Consider the following 20,615-nt stretch of genomic DNA (forward strand, 5'->3'; position numbering starts at 1 on the left):
ATTAATGCTTTTTGGTTTTACTATGTGTGAACTCCATACCTCTGATTATTTTAATCGGCATGTCAAAGCTTATAGTTCCTTTATATTTAAACACAGGGACCCTTCTAAAACCTCTACATTGGCTTTTTGGATGATTATTAAGATGTTACTAGGCCAGGAGTGGCAGTGCACATTTATAATCCTAGCTTCTTGAGAGGCTGAGGCAGAAGGATGGCAAGTTTGAGGACAGCTTGGGCAATTTAGGGACCTTCTCTCAAAATATAGAATAAAAAGGCTGGAGATGTAGCTCAGTGGTACAACATCTCTGAGTTTAATGCCCACCATTACAAAAAAAAAAAAAGAAAAAAAGATTACTGGGGCTATGGTTGTGGCTCAGTGGTAGACTGTTTGCCTAGCATGTGTGAGGCACTGGGTTGGAGCCTCAGTACCACATACAAATAAATAAATAAAATAAAGATATTGTGTCTATCTACAACTAAAAAAAATTTTAAAGATTGCTGTTTCACTCTTACTTGAGGTAATGAGTAATGACAACAGTTTCTCAGCATGCTTTTCTTTCCCTCTGTAAAATGGGATTTTTTTTTTTGATGGGGGTTACTGGGGATTGAATTTAGGGGCAGTCAACAACTAAGCCATATCCCCAGCCCTATTTTGTATTCTATTCAGAGACAGGTCTCACTAAATTGCTTAGTGCCTCGCCTTTGCTGAGGCTGGCTATGAACTCAGGATCCTCCTGTCTCAGCCTTCTGAGCCGCTGGGATTACAGGCCTGCGCCACTGTGCCCGCCTAAAATGGGATTTTTAAAGTGATTAATACATTCGTTCTTTCATGTATAAAACGATATAGCCTGAAAAATATCTACATCTGTCTTCCAACCCATTTCCACAATCAAAACTTCCCATTTCATATAGGCTTCCACAAAATGTTATGCAAAGATATGTATATACTTAAATATATTTCCCCTTTTTGGGTACAAACATTAACATACTATTCATCTTGTTCTTTTTTAACTTAGCACCTCATGAGCTGCTTCATCAGAAAAATGGGAATGAATACCTACTACCCAACAGGAATAAGAGGGGTTTTATAATAATTACTGCTTTTGGTATATCAACTCCGTAAGAGATAGAAAGCCTTTCAGAGATTTGGGCTCCAATCCTGATTCAGCTGTTGGAAGATCCTAAGCACAGTGTCTGTTCTCTTGTGTCATTCATAAATTGCATAAAAGTGGAGAGCTGCTGTAATGATTAGGTCTTATAAAAGCAGTCAGTGCAATATTTAAGTACTTTCTGCTAGAGTTAATTTGATTTTTCTTTAATTATGTCCAAGTTTTGCAACACATTTTTAATGGGGCAAAATACTATCTTCTTTGTTCGTTGTTGGAAAAATTAAATGGAGGTAATGTGGGTAAATTAGTGTCTAGCATCTAGAAAGCACCCATCAAATAATGGTTGTACTCATATTAACCTATAAGTTAATGCTGAGTTGAAACTAAAAGTCTTTCTACTTAAATTACCAAGTTGTATTAAGGGATAGCTACAACCTGCTGTATTTTTAAACGTGCGGTTAAAAAAAAAAACTATATTTACTATAAATAACTGAAAAAGCCAAGTGGGGGTGGGGGGGTTAAAAAGCCTACAGCCTCCCTCGCCCTTAACACTTGTGTAAATTTTATTAAAGGATCACAGGTATTCAGCGCTTGCTTGTTCGCGCCACTGAGTCAAGTCTTTAAGGGACTAAAGAGGGGAGAGGAGTGAGTGGGGGTAGTCTGTTAAAATGCAAGATGTGGCGGGTGCAGAAACTCGGCTGCTTTATTGGTGTAGTTCAGTCTCTTATCGCCTCTCGAGAACTTTTCTCCGGATACACTATTTCACAAAATCAGGATCAACCACGATTCACTTATTCGAAACCTGTTTAAGCCCAAATAAATTGGGGGTGGAGAAGGCGGTCTTACACCGGCTGGGCGACGCCCCGAGTTCCCGGGTCCAGGCCAAGCCCTCCTCCTTCTCCTGCAGCGCCTGTAAAGCGGGACCCGGAAAATCGTGAGAGGCCGTGGGGCCTAGGCACGCCGAGGTCCACAGAGGCGTCGAAGTACTCGCGGGGCGTTGCGGTCGCCCCTTTTGGCGGGCTCGGGCACCCCAAAGCTCCGCCCCCCGGCGCGGTACATCCGCACCCGCGGAGGCGGACGCCGAGCTCCCATTGGCGGGGCAGCTCGCGAGGCCCCGCCCCCTCCCGGCCCCGACGCGAGCACGTTGAGTGGCGGGGGCCGGCTTAAGAACTGCCCGTACGAGGAGCGGCTTCAGGGCCAGGGCGGCACGTTTGGGCGCCTGCTTTGAGGCTCCCAAGAAGCTGCTAGGTCGGGAACGCGGTCCGCAGCCACGGGGGGAAGGGGGTGGGTGGGCTGAGAGCAGCTCGGCGGCGAGGCCGGCCTGCCGCCCCTTCCCCCCACGTCCGTCGACCTTGTGGGCAGAGGCTTCCCGGAGCTCCTCACGCCGGCGGGATGGCGACTGTGGCGGAGACGGAGGCCTCTCCGCCGACGGACGCGAGTTGGGAAAGTGGCGGCGGCGGCGGAGACGACGAGATGAAGCAGGCGCTTCCGGACCTTGAGTCTTCCCCACAAAATGGCGGCGGCGGCGGCGGCGGCCTCACCATCGCGGAGCCCAGCAGCGGCCCGGGGCCTGAGGAGACCACGGCGTCCGAGGCCGCCCAGAGCCTCAGCCACGAGCAGCCTCAGGAGTCATCTGAGACGGGCGCGGCCGCGCTGCCCAAAGGCCCCGAAGAGCCCGAAAGGCCTGTTAGGAGGAGTTTTCAGATCCCCAGGAAGAGCAGAGAAAAGAAAGGTGGTGCCTCCCTTTCTCCTCAACCCCTCTTTCTCTCTCCCCTCCATCTTTTCATTAGAATCTCTCTGTCGCCTGTTCCCACACCCATCTGAAACACGTAAACATGCACGCAGCGCCAGCCGCCTCTCCCCTCACTGTCACGGCCGCCCAGCAGCTGCGCTTGGTGCGAGAGGAAAGCGGTGGAACCACGCTCCGCTGCTCCCCCTCTCCCTGGAAGTTGGAAGTAGCTCAGGTTTGAAGCTTCTCGGTAAAGCTGCAGTTCCCAGAGAGGAAAGATGGTGCTCGGCGCCCCTCCTTCCCAACCCCTGAAGGCAGAGAAGCTGATGTGTCCTCCTAAAGATGCTTCTGACAAGTCTCACTGTGGAAATAGCCCATGGCCATGGATTCTGGGGCTTTCTCCAAGGCCATTGCGTTCTGAGGACCACAAGTGTTTCTCCTTAAGAAAATTCTTCAGCTATGTGTCTACTTGAAATTTGCTTGATGTCAGCGTCTTCCCTTGTTTAGAAATTTGCATTAGTAGATGTGATCCATGCACACTGCTGTTTTCCATCACACTTCATTTTCATATAGGTTTTTTTTCTTGTCTTTGAAGCATCAGATTAATAGTTTTTAAAAATTTTTTAATACAAACTATTTATTTGAAAAGAAGGGGAAGGTAGGTTCTTGGTGCAGTAACTTCCCTATGGAGGAAAAAAAAATGAGAAGTTCATTTATGCCCAAGAGTCTCCAACTTGGTTTTGAATTTCAGATTAAATAAGTCCAGGCTTAGTTTTTGATACCAGTATGGGAACAATTACATTAATTATATTTACCTTTTTAAATCATAATGCCATATTATAAAACAATGGAGATAAAATTAGTGTCGAAGTTTCCTGTTATTAGGGGATTATTTTTGACTTTCCAATAATTTTGGATATTCTAGATTTGCTTTAAAGTCGCTCATTTTTGCCCGATCGAGTAGATTCAGTCTTATATCGTTTGCTTTAGAAATTAACAGGAATTTTTAAAATTTTGAAGAAAGCTTTTTTGTTATTTAAATCAGTGAAAATTTAGAATCTTGACTGTGCATGCCTATAACCAGCACCATTTGCACAACTTGAATTGTTAGAGCCCTTTATCAGTACGGATAAAGTTCATTTCTATTTGGATGACAAAGCCAAGAAAATCCTTGCTGTGAGAAACCATGTGGACAAATTTAATCTTTCCATTAACATGAGGAATGTTTCTAGAAAAATCTCAAATTGAGTTAAAATAGTATTTTAGAATGTGGATTAAGATAGTCTATTCATTTGGTGTATTTAGATAAGAGGTATGGTTATACTCAATATGAGAAAAGTTAGGTGCTTATTGAAATTGCCAGTTGATTGAAAATAGTTTAGAAGTACATTCAAATGGGCTCAAGTTATGAGGGTAGAAGGTTAACATTTTTTCCCAACTTGATAAAATCATTTTAACATCTCTCTTGGGTTTTAAGTGTCTAAGAATATGAACAAACCACCATACCCTTTTACATTTTGTTAGAACTGAAATACTGGCTTAGAAACCTTTACATTTTGGTTTGAAAGGTGAGGAGGCGCTGTGGTTGTCTTTAAACTAGATAAACCAAATCTAGAGAAAAATATACATCCCTTGAAAATAATTAAGGAATTCAGAAATACAGACCCTGGATGCTTTCGCCCTGGAGTCATTTTAAGGGAAGTTTGTTTTCAGTCTTCACTTAGAAGTAAAAGATTGTTAACCTTTCACCTGTAAGGGGGATTATGTGTAAGGAAAATACTTTTTTTTCACGTTTAGCGAAACGGTAATTTTTTTTTATTTAATATTTATACAGAGCAGAATTTGTTCAAATAGTGTAACACTTTAAATAGAACTTTTAAAAAATTAAATAAGCAGCTATTACTACCATGGATTTTAAGCTGAGAGAAGTCAGTCCTTTAGTTTCAACTTTATATTGATAAAGAAAAGAGGGTAGGTACTGCTAGTTTCACATTTCTAGTATTATCTGGAAGACTTGTAAAGGTATCACTGTGGGATTTGCCTAGGTATTATTAGTTGACATCTGAGTGTTTATTTTGAATATTAGATTATTTTCAGTAGGTATGCCTGTTTGAGCTTTTTGTATCAAAAGCATTTGTATTTTAATATCACAAACCTTTGCTTGCAACTATGCTTTTCCAGTCAAATTAAGATTAGGACTTTAATTAAAAAAAAAACCTTAAAGGAAATACTATGTGAGTATAACTTGTCTTTTCTTGATCTTGGCAATAGCCTAAAATCCAAAATAACACCATTCTAAATGAATTAATAATATATATGGCAATTCATAGTGTTTAATAAATTATGGGCCTTGTTTTAAGCACTTTATGTATATTAACTAAATCTGAACAATTCTATTTGTACAGATGAAGAAAAAAGTATTGAGAAGTAACTTGTCATACAGCCAATAAATGGTGGAGTTGGAATTTGAACCTAGGTTGAGAGTACTTACCACTACTCAATGGTATAACAAAGATTTGAGCTGGTTGTTGGTCTAACATGTTTGGGGAAAACATTTTTCCCCCATTAAAATGTAGAATACTAACATGTATTCAACCTTGGAGAATTTTGAGTTGAAAAAATTCATGTGTTTGCCATGAACATATTTAATCATTACTAATTTGAATGACCTAACTGTTGACTAGAAGGGCGTGTGTGTGTGTGTGTGTGTGTGTGTGTGTGTGTGTGTATACATATTTTTTTTTAGTGTATGTGGTGCTGGTGATTGAAGTCATGACCTCATGCATGCTGGGCAAGTGCTTTATCACTGAGTTACAACTCCAGCCCTACTTTACTGTTTTTGATGTGTGTTATTTATTGGTTGAGCTACTTTCTGTAGTATAAAGATGCACTGTCCTTATATTTAACCAAAGTCTACAGTTGCATTTTGTTAGATGTTTACAATCACCATCTTTCTAAATTTAGTAAGTTATAAAAAGTCACCTTAATTGGTATTTTTATTTAATACAGTTTTTTCTACAAAGTTCTTGGGGAGTAGTGATGAAGTACTTTCTGGAAAATGTTGGTTACGTTTTTGTTTTTGTTTTTTTTGTAGGGGATAAGGGAATCTCAAATTAACTGAAGCTCATGTGCCAGTTTTTATACTAGTTTAGTCCAGTAGAGGTGATGGTTCATTTTCCTTCCAATCTCCAACTTTTCCCTCAAGAAACTTGCAATTATCTTTTTGAAAACACTGTAGACAGGTGGGAGTAATGGTATTTTTGTGTGTGTGATTTTTTTTTAAATTTATTTTGGTGTGGTATCAGGGGTTGAACCCAGGGCCTCCCATGTGTTAGGCAAATAAGTGCTCTACCATGGGGTTCCCAGCCCTTTGTTAAAATATTGAAACTGGGTCTTGCTAAGTTGCCCAGACTACCCTTGAACTTGTGATCATTATCTTCCTGCCTTAGCCTCCCAAGTAACTGGGTCAGCCAAGTCTTAAGGAAGTTTAAGGGTGACTGCATTCTGGGAACTGTAGCTCTCCCTATATAGAAATAAGCCTGAACTGGAAAGTCTAGGCAGAACCTAGTCATTCACATAGAACTTATTTTTTTTTTTAAACAGGCAAAGTCTCTTATTTTTTTAATATATATATTTTAGTTGCAGGTGGACATGATAGCTTTATATTATTTTATGTGGTGCTGAGGATCAAACTCAGTGCCTTACATGTGCCAGGTCATCACTCAACTACTGAGCCACAGCTCCAGCCCCACATAAAACTTTTTTTGATAGTTTTCTATAAATTCTAAACAATAGAGGTAAAATTTACTTTAACTAGTCCTCAGCCCAAAAAAGTTTCATATTCTTACTGGATTCTCTTGACTTCCACAGTGTATTCATTCCTAATTCTATACTCTCTCTAACCATTTTGATTTACAGATGTAAGACCCATTTCTAAAACATGTCTGTAGTAATTTTTTAGACTAATGTTTTGTTTTTTTAAAAATAAGCTCTGTGTCTGTGCCAACTGTTTAAATTGAATGTAGCCTTCAATTTTTGAATGTATGTTATCAATAATTAAAAATACCTTTTTGTAGTATGGGAGTCAGGAGATATGAATTCTAGTTCTGATTCTATTAGTTTCCTGTTTTGAATTATAAATCTTCAAGTACTATTCCAAAATTGTGTTCTTCAGTCTCTTAAAATAATCTGATAATTAGTTTGTCAGTAGGGAAACCTTGTATCATCAAAGCCAACTCATCTTTCTGACATGCTCATAGTGAAATTAAACAAGGTTTTGTGTGTTAAAGAACTTATCTTGTTACTGCTATTGACATATAGAGTATTATGACTTTTGGCCCTGTCATCTCTAGGAAAGTTAATATTAGAAAAGAATGTTTAAGAGGTTTGAAAGAAGACACATAAGAGGATAGAAAGCATAATAGGTAGAAATCAGATTCTTTATTCTTTATAGCTGATTGCCTGTGCCTAAATGTCCTATATGATTTCTTGATCTATAACATTAGGAAATAATCATATTTTTCCAGCTCTTGACCCAATGGAAGATTACAGTTTGATTACCTACGCATGCCTCTTTTGTTTTGCTTACAGTGGTTTGGAGTCATTGAATTTGAATTCTGCCTGTCCTGTTCATTAACTCTAACCTTGGGCTAAGTCAGCTGTTACCTGTGTCAATTTTATTTGAGTTTGAGGAACAGACATATTGAACTTCATGTGTTTGGTGAATAAATGGGATAATGCTTGTAAATCTCTTAGTATCTGAAAAGTGGTAGTGACCTAGAAATGATTAGACTCAGTTACTTTCAGAATACAGAGAATAGTATATTGGATACCCACTTCTCTAAGTGAAAATGGATGATGGAGATATTCTCTTCACTTAAGTATCACATAGTTGTTATTGTCTTAATAATGATCCATTATTGAGGTTATAATATACATACACACTAAACATGACAAGATACATTTATTAGGTTATTTGCAGTGTTAAGCGATCTCTTATTAAGGACATAACAGGACATGTACATTCTGAAGATGAACTAAATTTCTATATTGCCAATACCAAGTTGTAAACTTGGATTCCTTAGAATAGTTAGAACATTTTTTTTTTATTGAAATGATCATTGGACCAAAATCGGGGATATAACTCTCACCTAACTGGTGAAGTCAATGAGGCATTTAAAATATGAAATGCCTACACAAGTATTTATTGTTAGATCTATTGCTGCATTTCTTTCTTTTTTTTTTAAAGAGAGAGGAGAGGGGGAGAGAGAGAGAGAATTTATTTATTTTTTAGTTTTTTTCAGCGGACACAACATCTCTGTTTGTACGTGGTACTGAGGATCTAACCCGGGCCGCACGCATGCCAGGCGATCCTGCTACCGCTTGAGCCACATCCCTAGCCCCTGCATTTCTATTTGCAAGAATTTTTTCCTTACTGAGTTTACTTGAGTACACTTGACATAACTTGATTGGACATTGCTTTGGAATGAATTGGAAATTATGTGATTTTTTTTTTTTGAGGAAAATTAGAATGTCAATTTTATGCAAATGTCAATCTTATGCAAATTAGACTATTTTTACTAATAATTAGATTGGTATAAATAGTGTTCGAGTATAAATGTGTTTCATGTAGACTATGTCATAGAAATTTGAAGCCATGTGATTTTTTGATACAGGTATGTGAAGTCATTGTTGAGAAACAGAAAAATTATGCATAAACTTGACTTTGAAAATGAAACTTGGCCCATTTTGGATGTGAAAACCTATAAAGACTTCCACATGCTGTTTTCCTTGCCAAGTTTTTCACAACTTAGTAGGAGATAGTTGTTACAGAAATAAGATGTTGGTTTATCCTACTATATTTTCTAAAATATTTTGTATTTTGATAATGTAGTTCTCTTACTCTCTTTTCTGAGCTTTCATTTTGTTTTATATTATTGAATTTGAGTGAATTGTTTTAATTTTAAATGATAATCATATATTGGTAGTTGTAGATTATATTTGTATTCAGTATAAAATAATCTCTCCACAAAGTTTATTCTCATTTCTTTATGTACTTATTTCAGCTCTTCAGCCTACTTGGGGCAGCACTCACAGTTCTACCTACTGGCATATGATGAGTAATGAACAAGGCAGCCATAATTTCTGCTCTGGATTGAGTTTACAGTTAATAAGTTATTCAGTACATCTGCAAATTTGATTATAGGATACTTTGTGTTTAGTAATCATGTGGTCTTTTTCAATTTAGTATTACTTTCAAGCTTGCTTTTAATATTTTTATTAATTGCATTACTATAACCATGTTGACTTTATTCTTTGCATGCTTGCAATTTCAAAGTAGGTTACCATTCGCTTTATAATGACATTTTGTCATTAGAAACTACCTTTTTTGGGGGCTGGGGATGTGGCTCAAGCGGTAGCGCGCTCGCCTGGCATGCGTGCGGCCCGGGTTCGATCCTCAGCACCACATACCAACAAAGATGTTGTGTCCGCCAAGAACTAAATAATAAATATTTAAAAAAAACAAAAAAAAAACTGCCTTTTTTTTTTTTTTTTTCCTCGGCTTTGCTGAGGATTGAACCCAGGGAATCTCTACCACCAAGCTGTACCTTGGAACTCTCCAAGTTCCCCAGGCTGGCCATGATCTTGTGATCCTCCTGCCTGAGCCTCTTGAGTGGTTGTGATTACAGGCATGCACCACAATGCCTGGTTTGAAAACTACAATTTTTACAGACACTTCTATAATATATACACGGTTTGTTAATATATCACTTAACACTATGTCCTTTGTAATTCAATAACCATATGTAGAAAATACAGTAAAAACAGTTAAGTTAGCTGCCAGATGACATACTTCAGAGCTTGTGTACAAGTAGAACACTTTCATTTTTTTTTAAGAGAATTTTTTTTTTTAATATTTCAGTTTTCGGCGGACACAACGTCCTTGTTTGTATGTGGTGCTGAGGATCAAGGGCCACACGCATGCCAGACCAGCATGCTACCGATTGAGCCATATCCCCAGCCCAGAACACTTTGATTTGTAGTCTCTTTTGATAGACATTATTGACTCTTATTAATAAGTGTTTTGGATAGAAGATAGTATAACATAGTTTTTATGAATTGTTCTACAGTAAAAAGTGGTTCCTTTTTGGTTTGAGGAAAATTGGATATACATAGAATGGATGTTTGAAATTTATTAGTAAAGTTGTGTAAATTGAAAATTTGAGGTTACTAGGTTGGTAATCCTGAAGAACAAATTAGATATTTTACTTGAGTGTTTTAAAAATTAAATAGGATATAGAATGGTTGAAAATATGGGGAGTAAGAAATTAGTACTTTGTAACAGATGTTGTCCTTTGTTTACTCGTGCATTGTCATATCCCATGTGGTCCATGTAGTCACTATTAAAACAGGTAAGAGTTCTCCATTTTATGATGAAGAAGCTGAGCTGTTAAGTCATTTATACAGTATCCAACACAAAACTAGCATATGGTTGGTCTGGTATTTGTGTTGAGGTTTGAATCCAAAGACCCACATTTTAAAATTTTACTAAGCTGTCAAAATAAATATACTACTTTGTCTTGATAATAAAGCTATGTAGATGCAATATGCCGTGCTGCTTACAACTTTGGCACCAATATCATCACTTTCTTTTATAGACACGTCTTCATTTTTAATGTGCTTATGGCGTAAGCATTGAGTTTGCTGAATAACAGTTCTAAACATACCAGTTCAGTATGATGTGAAATAGTTTTGAAAAAGTCAAGTTCATGCATAGGTTCTTATAACAGTCTATCTAAATAATTAAGATTGCCTAATGTAGCATTCCTAGGGTTTGAAAATTGCAACCTCCTTGTTTATGTTTAAGAGCAGATCCTTATTGTTGAATAACTGGTCAGTCTAGCCAACTGGTTTCAATATTTCTTCAGTGAGTTAATATCTCTTGTATATCAATTAAATAACCTTGATGCTTTTTTTCCACTTTTAAGTTAGAGTAACAAAACCTCAAAAGTAGAAATTACATTTGAGATGAAATAATTTTAAAATTAATAAATGTTTTTTATTGTAGCACTTTTCCAGCCACTAACACCAGGCTCTCGAGAATTTGAAGATGTTTTAAATATTCTCCATTCATCTTACCTCGAACCAACTTCAGTAGCAAATTTTAACTACAAACGTGCTTGCTTGATACATAATGAGCTTTTGGAAAAGGAGGTATGTTTTAATTTGTACTTTTTGTAATAGTCTTTTCAGCACCAATTACCAGCCTAGGAAAACCTTTTCTCTAGAAATGCTAGCTTTTAAGAAGGCTAAATTACAGAAGGGTAAACAGGCTTTAAATGGTATGATTTTTTCCCTCCTAAACATTGTTGCTATAGTATGATGTTTATCTACTATGTTAAATTCTGATTAATGTGGCATTATATGAAATAACTTATAAGTCTTTAGTATAGGTATTGTTTATATTACCTTTTTTTTTTTTTTTTGCTATACTGAAGATTGAACCCAGGCATGCTCTAATACTGAGCCTACCCTTATTTATATAGACAGTCTCACTAAGTTGCCCATTGCTGGGCTTGAGCTTGTGATTCGCCTGCATTAGCCCCCCAAGTTAATTACAGGGGTTACAGGCATGTGCCACCAAGCCCTTCTTATAGTATGACTTTTTACTGTTTATTTTGAGTACATACTAATATAACTGTCTAAATTGGAAGATAACTGAATTTTATGTGTGTGTGTATTTTAAAGATATGCTCATTTTATTCCATAGTTGCTTGGTTGGGTTATGTTAACATCATTAGTGGAAATTCTTAGTGAAAAAGTATGAACAAAGGGGAAATACTTGAGCATGTTAGACAGTGAACCTAAGTTTCATGTACAGATTTGATATTTGAGTTTTGATTTAGGAAAATGAGATGTTTAGAAATATTTGACATGTAAAAAACTGGAATATGCTAGATTTTTAGTAGAAATTTAGTTAAAATTAATGGGTTATTTGACTATTTTCTATAGGTAAGAGCCAATTAAAATAGGGAGAAAAGAAATTGGGAAGAAAAAAATTATTTAATATAAAAGAAATTGGGAAGAAAGTAATTTCTACTTTGTTGAGTTTGGGATTCCATGGAAAATAATTCTTAACTCTTTGTTTAACCAAACAGTCATATGCTAAGTAATTTTTACAGATTCAATTTCATTTAGTTTGCAGAAAAGCGAAGAGAACTGAAGTCTGATGGTCGTTTAGATAAGGAACTTTCAGAATCCTATGCATTTCTCATGGTTGATAGATATCAGGTGAGTTAACTAATTACAGAAAAACAATAGAAAGGTGTTTCTATTGTAGGTTAATTTCATAATTATTCAATGATACATTTGATAAGTATAAATAACATTTTTCTGGATACATGAGTTGAAGAAATGATTTAAGAGGGCAAAATAGTTGCTTCACAATTATCAGATATGCTACATTTTCTCTGATCAACTCTTGTCGTCTTTCCCTAGATGTGTTGATAATGCATTTTCTTTTTTAAAAATTATTTTCTATATTGTTAATTATAAAGGAATACCTTTTTAATTAAAGATGGTTAGTGGAGTTATGTTCTTTTAAAATATTTTGCTAGTTCTAATACTCTAAAAGGTAATGTCTGTGAGAGACCAGAATTCAGAGTTATCCGTCCATCCCTAGCACCAATAAAGATGGATTCCAAATATGATTACTTTGGAAGTGTAAGTCGGTTTCGTGTTGATATTTAGTCATAAACTATCTCATAAATGTGATATTTCTATAATGTAGAATATACATGGTGTAGAAGTTTAGATTTTATTTAAAACATGTTTATAAATTACTTCATGTTTTTAATGTTATGATTGCAAAATGAAATGTTTTGTTCATATAGGTTCAAAGTATATGTGAAAAAGGATTACAGGTGGGACAGTCCAAAATAACAATTCTTGGCAGACCTTCCATGGGTAATTTGTTTTCTTTTTTATTTACCTACTTTTAAGCTGCCTTTGAAAAGTCTCAATTTTGCTGCAGTCTTTGTAATTCTATTACTGCATGCTTTATCATGTTTCTGTAACAAGACAATAGTTTCAGGATCTGAAATGTATAAAATTTTTTATTTTGTTTCCTGTTTTGCATACTTCTAAATGATTAAAGCTTACTTTTTCAAATGTATTATTCTAGTCCAGGTGATTTTTGTCTTTTAAAAGTAATTAACTTCATTTTTTTAAAAAAAAATTTTACTTTGGTTAAATATTAGATTTCTGTTACATCTCTTCTTAAAAAAATTTTTTTAAATATATTTTTTAAGTTGTAGGTGGACACAATACCTTCATTTATTTTTATGTGGTGCTGAGGATTGAACCCAGTGCCTCATACATGCTAGGCGAGTACTCTACCACTAAGCCACAACCTTAGTCCTCTGTTACATCTCTTTAAAAGTTGTTATACCATTTATCTCTTTCATTATTTGTTAAATATTTGGATTTTTAATGTTTATTCATGCCCTACTTATTCAAATTCTGTAATTTTTCTCTATTAGGTGTCTATCTTTCTAGGTATGCTGATTTATTGCAAGCTAATCCTTTGGAAGCTGGGGCAGTGGGTGATGTTGTTATTTTTAAAATAATGAAGGTAATTGGAACTTTTACATTTCACCTACCAAAATATGGCATCAAAATATGTGATTTGCTCGTGAGGGGTACTGGGAATTGAATCCAGGGTGCACTACCACTGAGCTATATTCCCTTCCCCTTTTTTATTTTGAGGCAGAATCTGGATAAATTGCCCAGGTTGGCCTCTAATTTGAAATCTTCTTGCCTTAGCCTCTTGAGTTGCTGGGATTACAGTGATCTAGATTTTAATTTTAGTTGACTTTTAGAGTTTGATTAAATTAAGAATTAATGTTTATGTTGAGGCCCACTCTTGGTATGAAGTACCAAGTATGAAGATACTTTTGAGAGTGAACTTTGATCTAAGCTAACCATACTTAATGGTTGTTTTCTTTTCCAAAGAAAATGAAAAGGGTAATGTGTTGCTAATGTGATGTAGATTAATGAAGAATGTTATGAATAGAATTTCTCTTTTCTTATTAAAATATTAATGTCATATAGTTAAAAATCATGTTTAGGTAGGAACTTAAAAGTTTTCTCTGTTTTAGGGTAAAATAAAGAGTATATATGATCCCATGGGTGTAAAAAGTTTGGAGTCTATGTTAAATAAAAGTGCTTTGGACCCCACACCAAAACATGAATGTCACGTGTCGAAGAATGCCAGTAGAATTACATCACTTTTGGCTTACAGAGCCTATGAGCTTACTCAGGTATGTGCCTGGAACCATCTTAATGTTATGACATTATATCTGTTACTAAATCCTTCAAAATATCTCTTTTAGTTCCCTCTGCCACCACATCAGTATCTGGTTTCTACAAATCACTGCTAGATTTCAGTGACCCTCACTTCAGTGTGTTTAGTGTTTCCAAGATGGCTCAGACATGTACTGTGGCTTCTCAGACCTACAGGGTAATATTCAAATTATTTAGTTTTCCCTTGTAGGCCATGACCTCAACCTGGTGGATCACTGTTTTAGCATTCTGTATTTCATTTGAAACCTTGTTTTTTCTGGGGAAAAAAGGATCTGACTAATAAAACACTACCTGTGTTCATGGTAAAGTTAAAGCCTCTTAAAATACCTTAATTCATAACATTTTATACTGTTGACTTGATATTTTTTATTTTTATTAACTTAAAATACAAACAATTTTTTAAAGTTTTATTCAGGTATAGTTGGTATAGTAACTACTCATTTTTTTCTCCTTTAAAACATTTTAATTTGACACATAATTGTACATATTAATGTTGTACAGAGTGACATTTCAGTACATATATGCAATGTCGTCAGATCTAGGTAATTTATCATTTTGTGTTGGAAGCATTTATAATCTCTGCTAGCTGTTTTGAACTATATAGTTAGTTGTTGTCAACCATAGCTACCCTATTATACTGTAGATCATTCAGTTATTCCTTCTGGCTGGAGAATGTAGCTCAGGGTAGAGCATGTGCTGAGTCATATATGAGATCCTAGGTTCTGTCCCATCTACTAAAAAAACAAAAGAACTATTCAACCATACCCCATACCATGCCCCTTAAACTACCTCTCTACGTTTCCCCCTCTTACACACCCATCCCAGCTCTCATATCCCCTTTTCTACTCTATATACTCTTATGATCTCAATTGTTAGAGCAACTTTTTATCTTCTGCATAAAAGTGAGTCTGTGTAGTATTTATTTCTGAACCCAATTTCCTTCATTTAACAGGGCCCTCTTGTTTCATCTGTGTTATAGTAAATGACAAAATTTTATTCATTTTTATGACTGAATAATTGTGTATATATTTTTTTGTGTCAGTTGCTGAATTACACATTTAAAAGTGTAATACTTGGTATATGTTACGTTTTTATGTGAGGTTTGATTATAAAGTAATATTATCTTTTAAACAAAAAAGTGACAGGACTGGGGATGTAGCTCAGTGCAAGAGGGCTTGCCTCACATACATTAGGCCCAGGGTTCAGTATCCAAAACTGGAGAAATAAAAGTTTATGTCCAAATGGGTTGTGAAAAGTAGTGATGATAACCTACCTAGAAATATATATTTTTAAAATTTTACTGTATTCATGTAAAATAAAATTTATTTTATTTTACATGAAAAAAATAAAATAAATTTTATTTTACATGAATACAGTAAAATTTTTTTAAAAATTTATTTTACATGAATATAATAAAATTTTTTTTAAAAAAATTCATTTGTGAAGAATCTCCTAGGGAAGACCTTTGATTGGGAGTAGTAAAAATTATATTTTCCACAGGCATCTGGAGCTGACTCATTTGATTACCTTCTGGACAGTATATTGACTGATATAATTTCAGTGTAATTATGGTTTCTCTAGGAGGATTTGTAATCTAGCTGTATGTTTCAAGATACATTTGAGGCATTTTTTTTTTTAAGAGCAGAAACATTATTGATATTGGTAATTTCCCAGAGGGAAGAACTTTTTAAAAAAGTGCTGCTTTGTTTATAAAACCTGAAGCAGCTGGGCACAATGATGTATGCCTGTAGTCCCACAATTTGGGAAGTGGAGACAAAAGGATTTCAAGTTCAAAGCCAGCCCCAGCAATTTAGCAAGACCCTGTCTCAAAAAAATAAAAAGGGCTGGGGATGTGGGCCACTGGTATGCTTCTGGGTTCAATCCCTGGTACCAAAAAAAAACAAAAAACAAAAAACCCAAAATATAAAAGCTGAAGCATTCTTTTAAAAAATGAAAATGACTAGTCTACAAGTCACAAAATCCTAGCCTAATGAATATGGTGAATAGGTGAAGGGGAGAAGCTGATGGGTCATAGGATGATACTTGGGTTTGGTTGAGATTATGGCCTTAATATTTTATTTTTTGTACCAAGTTGGCTTTTCTGTAGTAACTTGGGAGTTTCTGCTCTGTTTGTAATAATTTTACTGGAAAACTTATTGCATCTTCCTAGTAGTCGGCTCTTTAAAGTAAACTTTTGGAACAACCAGTACTAATAACATGGGATTTGATACATTATAGCACAATATTTTATATCACAAGATGAATATAAAGTGTAAATTTTGTTAAATTAATTAATGCTGGAGCTATAACTTTAAAATCAGAAGTGATAAATGGTTTTTGTTTCTCAAAAATCAGATAAACGTTTCCACTCCATACTACTTGCCTACTTAAAGAAGTTAATTTTCCATTTTTTTATATTTAGTATTATTTTTATGAGTATGGCTTTGATGAACTAAGGCGAAGACCAAGGCACGTTTGTCCGTATGCAGTTGTGTCTTTTACTTACAAAGATGATATACAAACTCTAAAATTTGTATCTTCATCCAGGTAAGATGAGTTTTAGACATTATCCAGAGTGATGTGATATAGAGCTTATGCTACTGATTTAGATGGACTACTTTCTTTCCTCCCCTCCCCTCCCCTCCATTTTTTAAAAACTTAATTGGATTCTCAAGTGTTCAGGATAACTTTTAATAGGTCAGTGTGAAAGTTGGGTGTGGTGGTGCATACTTGTAATCCCAATAACTCATGAGGCTAAGGCAGGGGATTGCAAATTTGAGGCCAACTTCAGAAAACTATTAAGGGCCTAAAGCAAGACCCTGTCTCAAAATTAAAAATGAAAAAAAAAAGAAATAAAAAAAGCTGGGGTTCTAGCTCAGTAGTAAAGCATCTCTAAATTTAATCCCTAGTATTCAAAAACGTCAATGTGAAGGATAAGATTGACTCTGTGGAAAAAAAGTTTAAGCTAAAGTTTACTTAAACCTTATTTGGTTAAGCTCTTTTTTTGTTGTTCAAAGTTTGTGTAGTTGTAAATGCAGTTTTAAAAAGTAACATTTTGTTCATTAGCTCTCCTGAAATGAGGAGCTTCTGAACAAAACATCTCAGTCATGGGAAGCCTTGTCATTGATGATTGAATTCTTCCTGGTGATTCTGATGTTCAGTTACTGTTGAGTACTATTGATGATTATCTTGCATGCTGTAATTGAAGGTGACCAAATATAAATTGTTGGCCCTTTTCCCCAAGATATGTGGGTTTTTTATCCCCTGCAATACTGGTCATTGAACTTGGGTACTGTACTACTGGTGCTGCATCGCTATCCCTTTTATTTTTTATTTTGAGATAGTCTCGCTTAAGTTAACCGAGGCTGGCCTCAAACTTGTAATACTCTTGCCTGAGCTTCCCAAATGCTGTGATTACAAGTGTGTGCTATAGCACCCAGACACACAATGGGGAGTTGCCCTGGGTATGTTTATACATTGCTGCCCACTTTGGGAATTCATTTTAATCATTTGGTTTTAACCAAGTGGAATAGTTTGTAGAGAGAGAGGTGTACTCATTTTTATATTGAGTTCCTATATGTACTTGAAATCATGTGTGCTTTCAATTTAGAAATAAATGACTTTTTAAAAAGCCACATATCATGAAACATGTATTTTAAAGTTGGCCTCCTGAATCGGTTTTCCAGATCAAAATTATCTTTCATTTTAAGTTGTCTTCAGATATAGCACTTTTAAAAAAATCTTTAATTACTTTCTAGTTGTAGATGGACATAATGCCTTTATTTTATTTTTATGTGTTGCTGAGAATTGAACCTAGTGCTAGGCAACTGCTCTATACCACTGAGCCACAACCCCAGATCTGTAGCACTTTTTTCATGTTAATAAATAAGCCCTGGAGGCTATCCACAGCCATAAGTACCTGTTCACATAATATAAAGACAGTTGAGTTTTAATTCTATTATCCTATATTTATGATCCCCATGATAACACACATTTGCTATAGCATTTTTTTCATGAGTGATCTTTAAAAGATAGCTAGCACAGCCAGATGCTGTGGCACACATCTGTCATCCTAGTTACTCAGGCAGGAGGATTGCAAGTTGTAAGCCAGGCTTGCAACTTAGTGAGACCTCATCTCAAAAAAAAAAAAAAAAAGCCACGTTAATATACCCAGTGCTACAATATTTGCCTAGCATAGCAAGGCCCAGAGTTTAATCCCCAGAGCTGCCCTCCCTTTCCCACATTTATAATTACATACCTCCCCTAGAAATAGTAACTTAATTTTATTTCATCTTTGCTTCTATCTGTTATCTTCCATATCATTTCAAACATACATTTTTTTGAACATCTATCTTGTACCTTGAATGTGCCATCAGTGCTTTGGGATAGTACATTTATGATTCCTTTTCCCCATTATTTCTGTAATTTGTTCTTTTGTTTCTTTAAAACATGAGCTTCTCAGTGAGTCCTTCCCTTTTTAAATTTTTTAAAAAATTTAAACCCCTATACTGTGGTATAGTGGTGTACATCTGTAATCCCAGCTACTAGGAAGTGGAGGCAAGAGGCTCTCATATTTGAAGCCAGCCTGGGCAACTTGGTGAGACAATGTCTTAAATTTGAGAAACGTGTTAGGGGTGTACCTCAGTGATAGAGCACTCACCTAATGCATAAGACCCTAGGTTCAATTCCTCGTACCACAAAAATAAATAAACCCCAGTATGTCTTTTTTTTCCCTTCTTCCATAACACTTAAAACCCCTACCACCTGGTAGACACTATTTTTGGTTAAACTCTATTCTGTTTGGTTATTGTCTGTGTTTCTCATTAGAAAGCAGAGACTTTGTTAGGTTTATTCTTATAATCTTGTTACCTGGAATCGTGCCTGGTGGTAATATTTATTGAATGATGAATGAACATATTTATATGTTGTGACTATTTTTCTAATCATGAAGAAGTATTTGACTTACTGGACTTGTCTCTTTAATAGATACTTTTTTTTTGGTGGGGGGGATAGCTCCCTTAAATTTGGGAAATATGGGTATGTGATCAAACTAAGTGCTTCTAAGTTCTTCTTGTTCTCTAAATTTGGATTTATTAAATATTATGAGATATTTGTTGTTCTTGGGGGAAAGATTTCATTGTCTTATGTAGTACACCATTCAAATTTATATATTTCATAATGCCATTAAAATTTATGGGCTGTGCATGTAGCTCAGTGGTAGTGTCTTGCTTATAGCTTGTGTGAGGCCATGGGTTCAATCCCCAGCACCATTAAAAAAAAAAACAAAAAACTAATTAAGGTCTTAAATGTTAACTTTCATGTTATCAATCAGTAATTTTTTTTTTAATTATTTGTAGGTCTAACAGTTTTAACACAGATAGAAACATAGGTAAGTCGAAAGAATAATACATATAGTAAAAGATTAATAATTTTTTGTTTTATTTCCATAATGAATGAAAATATGCAAAGTATAAAAAAGCAAATGAGGCATTGTTTTGATGTAGCATCAATACTTGGTCATCCAAGCATAAAGTTTTTGTAAGAAGCTTCTGCTTAAATGATAGACTAAAGAGTTATAACACTTATTGAAAAAGGTAACTGATAAAACAGACTTTACAACTCAGCCTTTTTAAATACTATATTCATCAGAGCCAAGTGTGGTGGCACATGTCTGTAATCTCAGTGGTTTGAGAGGCTGAGGCAGGAGGTTTGCAAGCTCAAGTTCATCCTGGACAACTTAGCAAGATCTTATCTCAAAAATGAAAAATAAAAAGGGCTGGGGATGTAACTCAGTAATAGAGTATCCCTGGGTTTACATGTCCCCAGATATAATCCCTAGTTAAACAACCCTTCTCCCCCTGCAAAAATTAAAAGTAAAAAAACAAGTTTTCATCATAGGTTTAAGATCTAATTTCTCCATAATAAAAGTGAATGAATAAAAGATAGAAGACATTGTGATCATTCATATAATTAACAAGATTTAATATCTATTGTTTATATAAAATTTATATATGTATTAGATATTTGGGAGATGCAAGAATATTGGTTGTCTCTGAGGACATTTAGATAAATTTGTTATTTGCTAAATCTGGGATGATTTTTGTGTGTGTATATGGGGGGAGTATCAAACTTAAGTCCTAGAATTGGAGCTTTTTTATGAATGGAAATGTCACTTTTATGTTTGTTTTCTACTTAAACCCTTGTGTCCAACTATTTTCCCTCTTCTACTAAATTTGCATTTACTTCTCTGGGTTATCAAGAGATTGAGCTATATCCTTTTGTTTTTTAGATAAATTTAACTATACCTTGTGGAAAGGACAACTTTTAAATAAAGGAAAGCTTCTGTGTTATATTTCTCTGAGGTCAGCCACTCGTGCTTTTTTGCCTATCAAACTGTAAGTATAAGAAAATAGC

The 20,615-nt window shown here is 35.4% G+C and overlaps 1 protein-coding gene across 6 annotated transcripts in view; it reads left to right on the forward strand.

Annotated features, from left to right (window-relative positions):
- Positions 1–2,228: 2,228 nt before the first annotated feature.
- Tasor (transcription activation suppressor) overlaps positions 2,229–20,615 on the forward strand; it is a 44,075-nt gene continuing 25,688 nt past the window's right edge. For 5 of the 6 annotated variants that reach the window (XM_013361416.4, XM_078038369.1, XM_013361419.4 and 2 more), the window contains exons 1-9: positions 2,229–2,840; positions 10,906–11,051; positions 12,036–12,128; positions 12,731–12,803; positions 13,379–13,470; positions 13,997–14,158; positions 16,624–16,748; positions 19,559–19,590; positions 20,491–20,596. In XM_013361416.4, coding sequence (XP_013216870.2) covers positions 2,501–2,840; positions 10,906–11,051; positions 12,036–12,128; positions 12,731–12,803; positions 13,379–13,470; positions 13,997–14,158; positions 16,624–16,748; positions 19,559–19,590; positions 20,491–20,596 — 1,169 coding nt within the window. In that variant the 5' untranslated portion in view covers positions 2,229–2,500. The remainder of the gene's footprint in view (positions 2,841–10,905; positions 11,052–12,035; positions 12,129–12,730; positions 12,804–13,378; positions 13,471–13,996; positions 14,159–16,623; positions 16,749–19,558; positions 19,591–20,490; positions 20,597–20,615) is intronic. The other variant, XM_005317223.4, reaches the window with a different exon arrangement.

Source organism: Ictidomys tridecemlineatus, chromosome 2 (assembly GCF_052094955.1).
Source record: "Ictidomys tridecemlineatus isolate mIctTri1 chromosome 2, mIctTri1.hap1, whole genome shotgun sequence".
NCBI lineage: Eukaryota > Metazoa > Chordata > Mammalia > Rodentia > Sciuridae > Ictidomys > Ictidomys tridecemlineatus.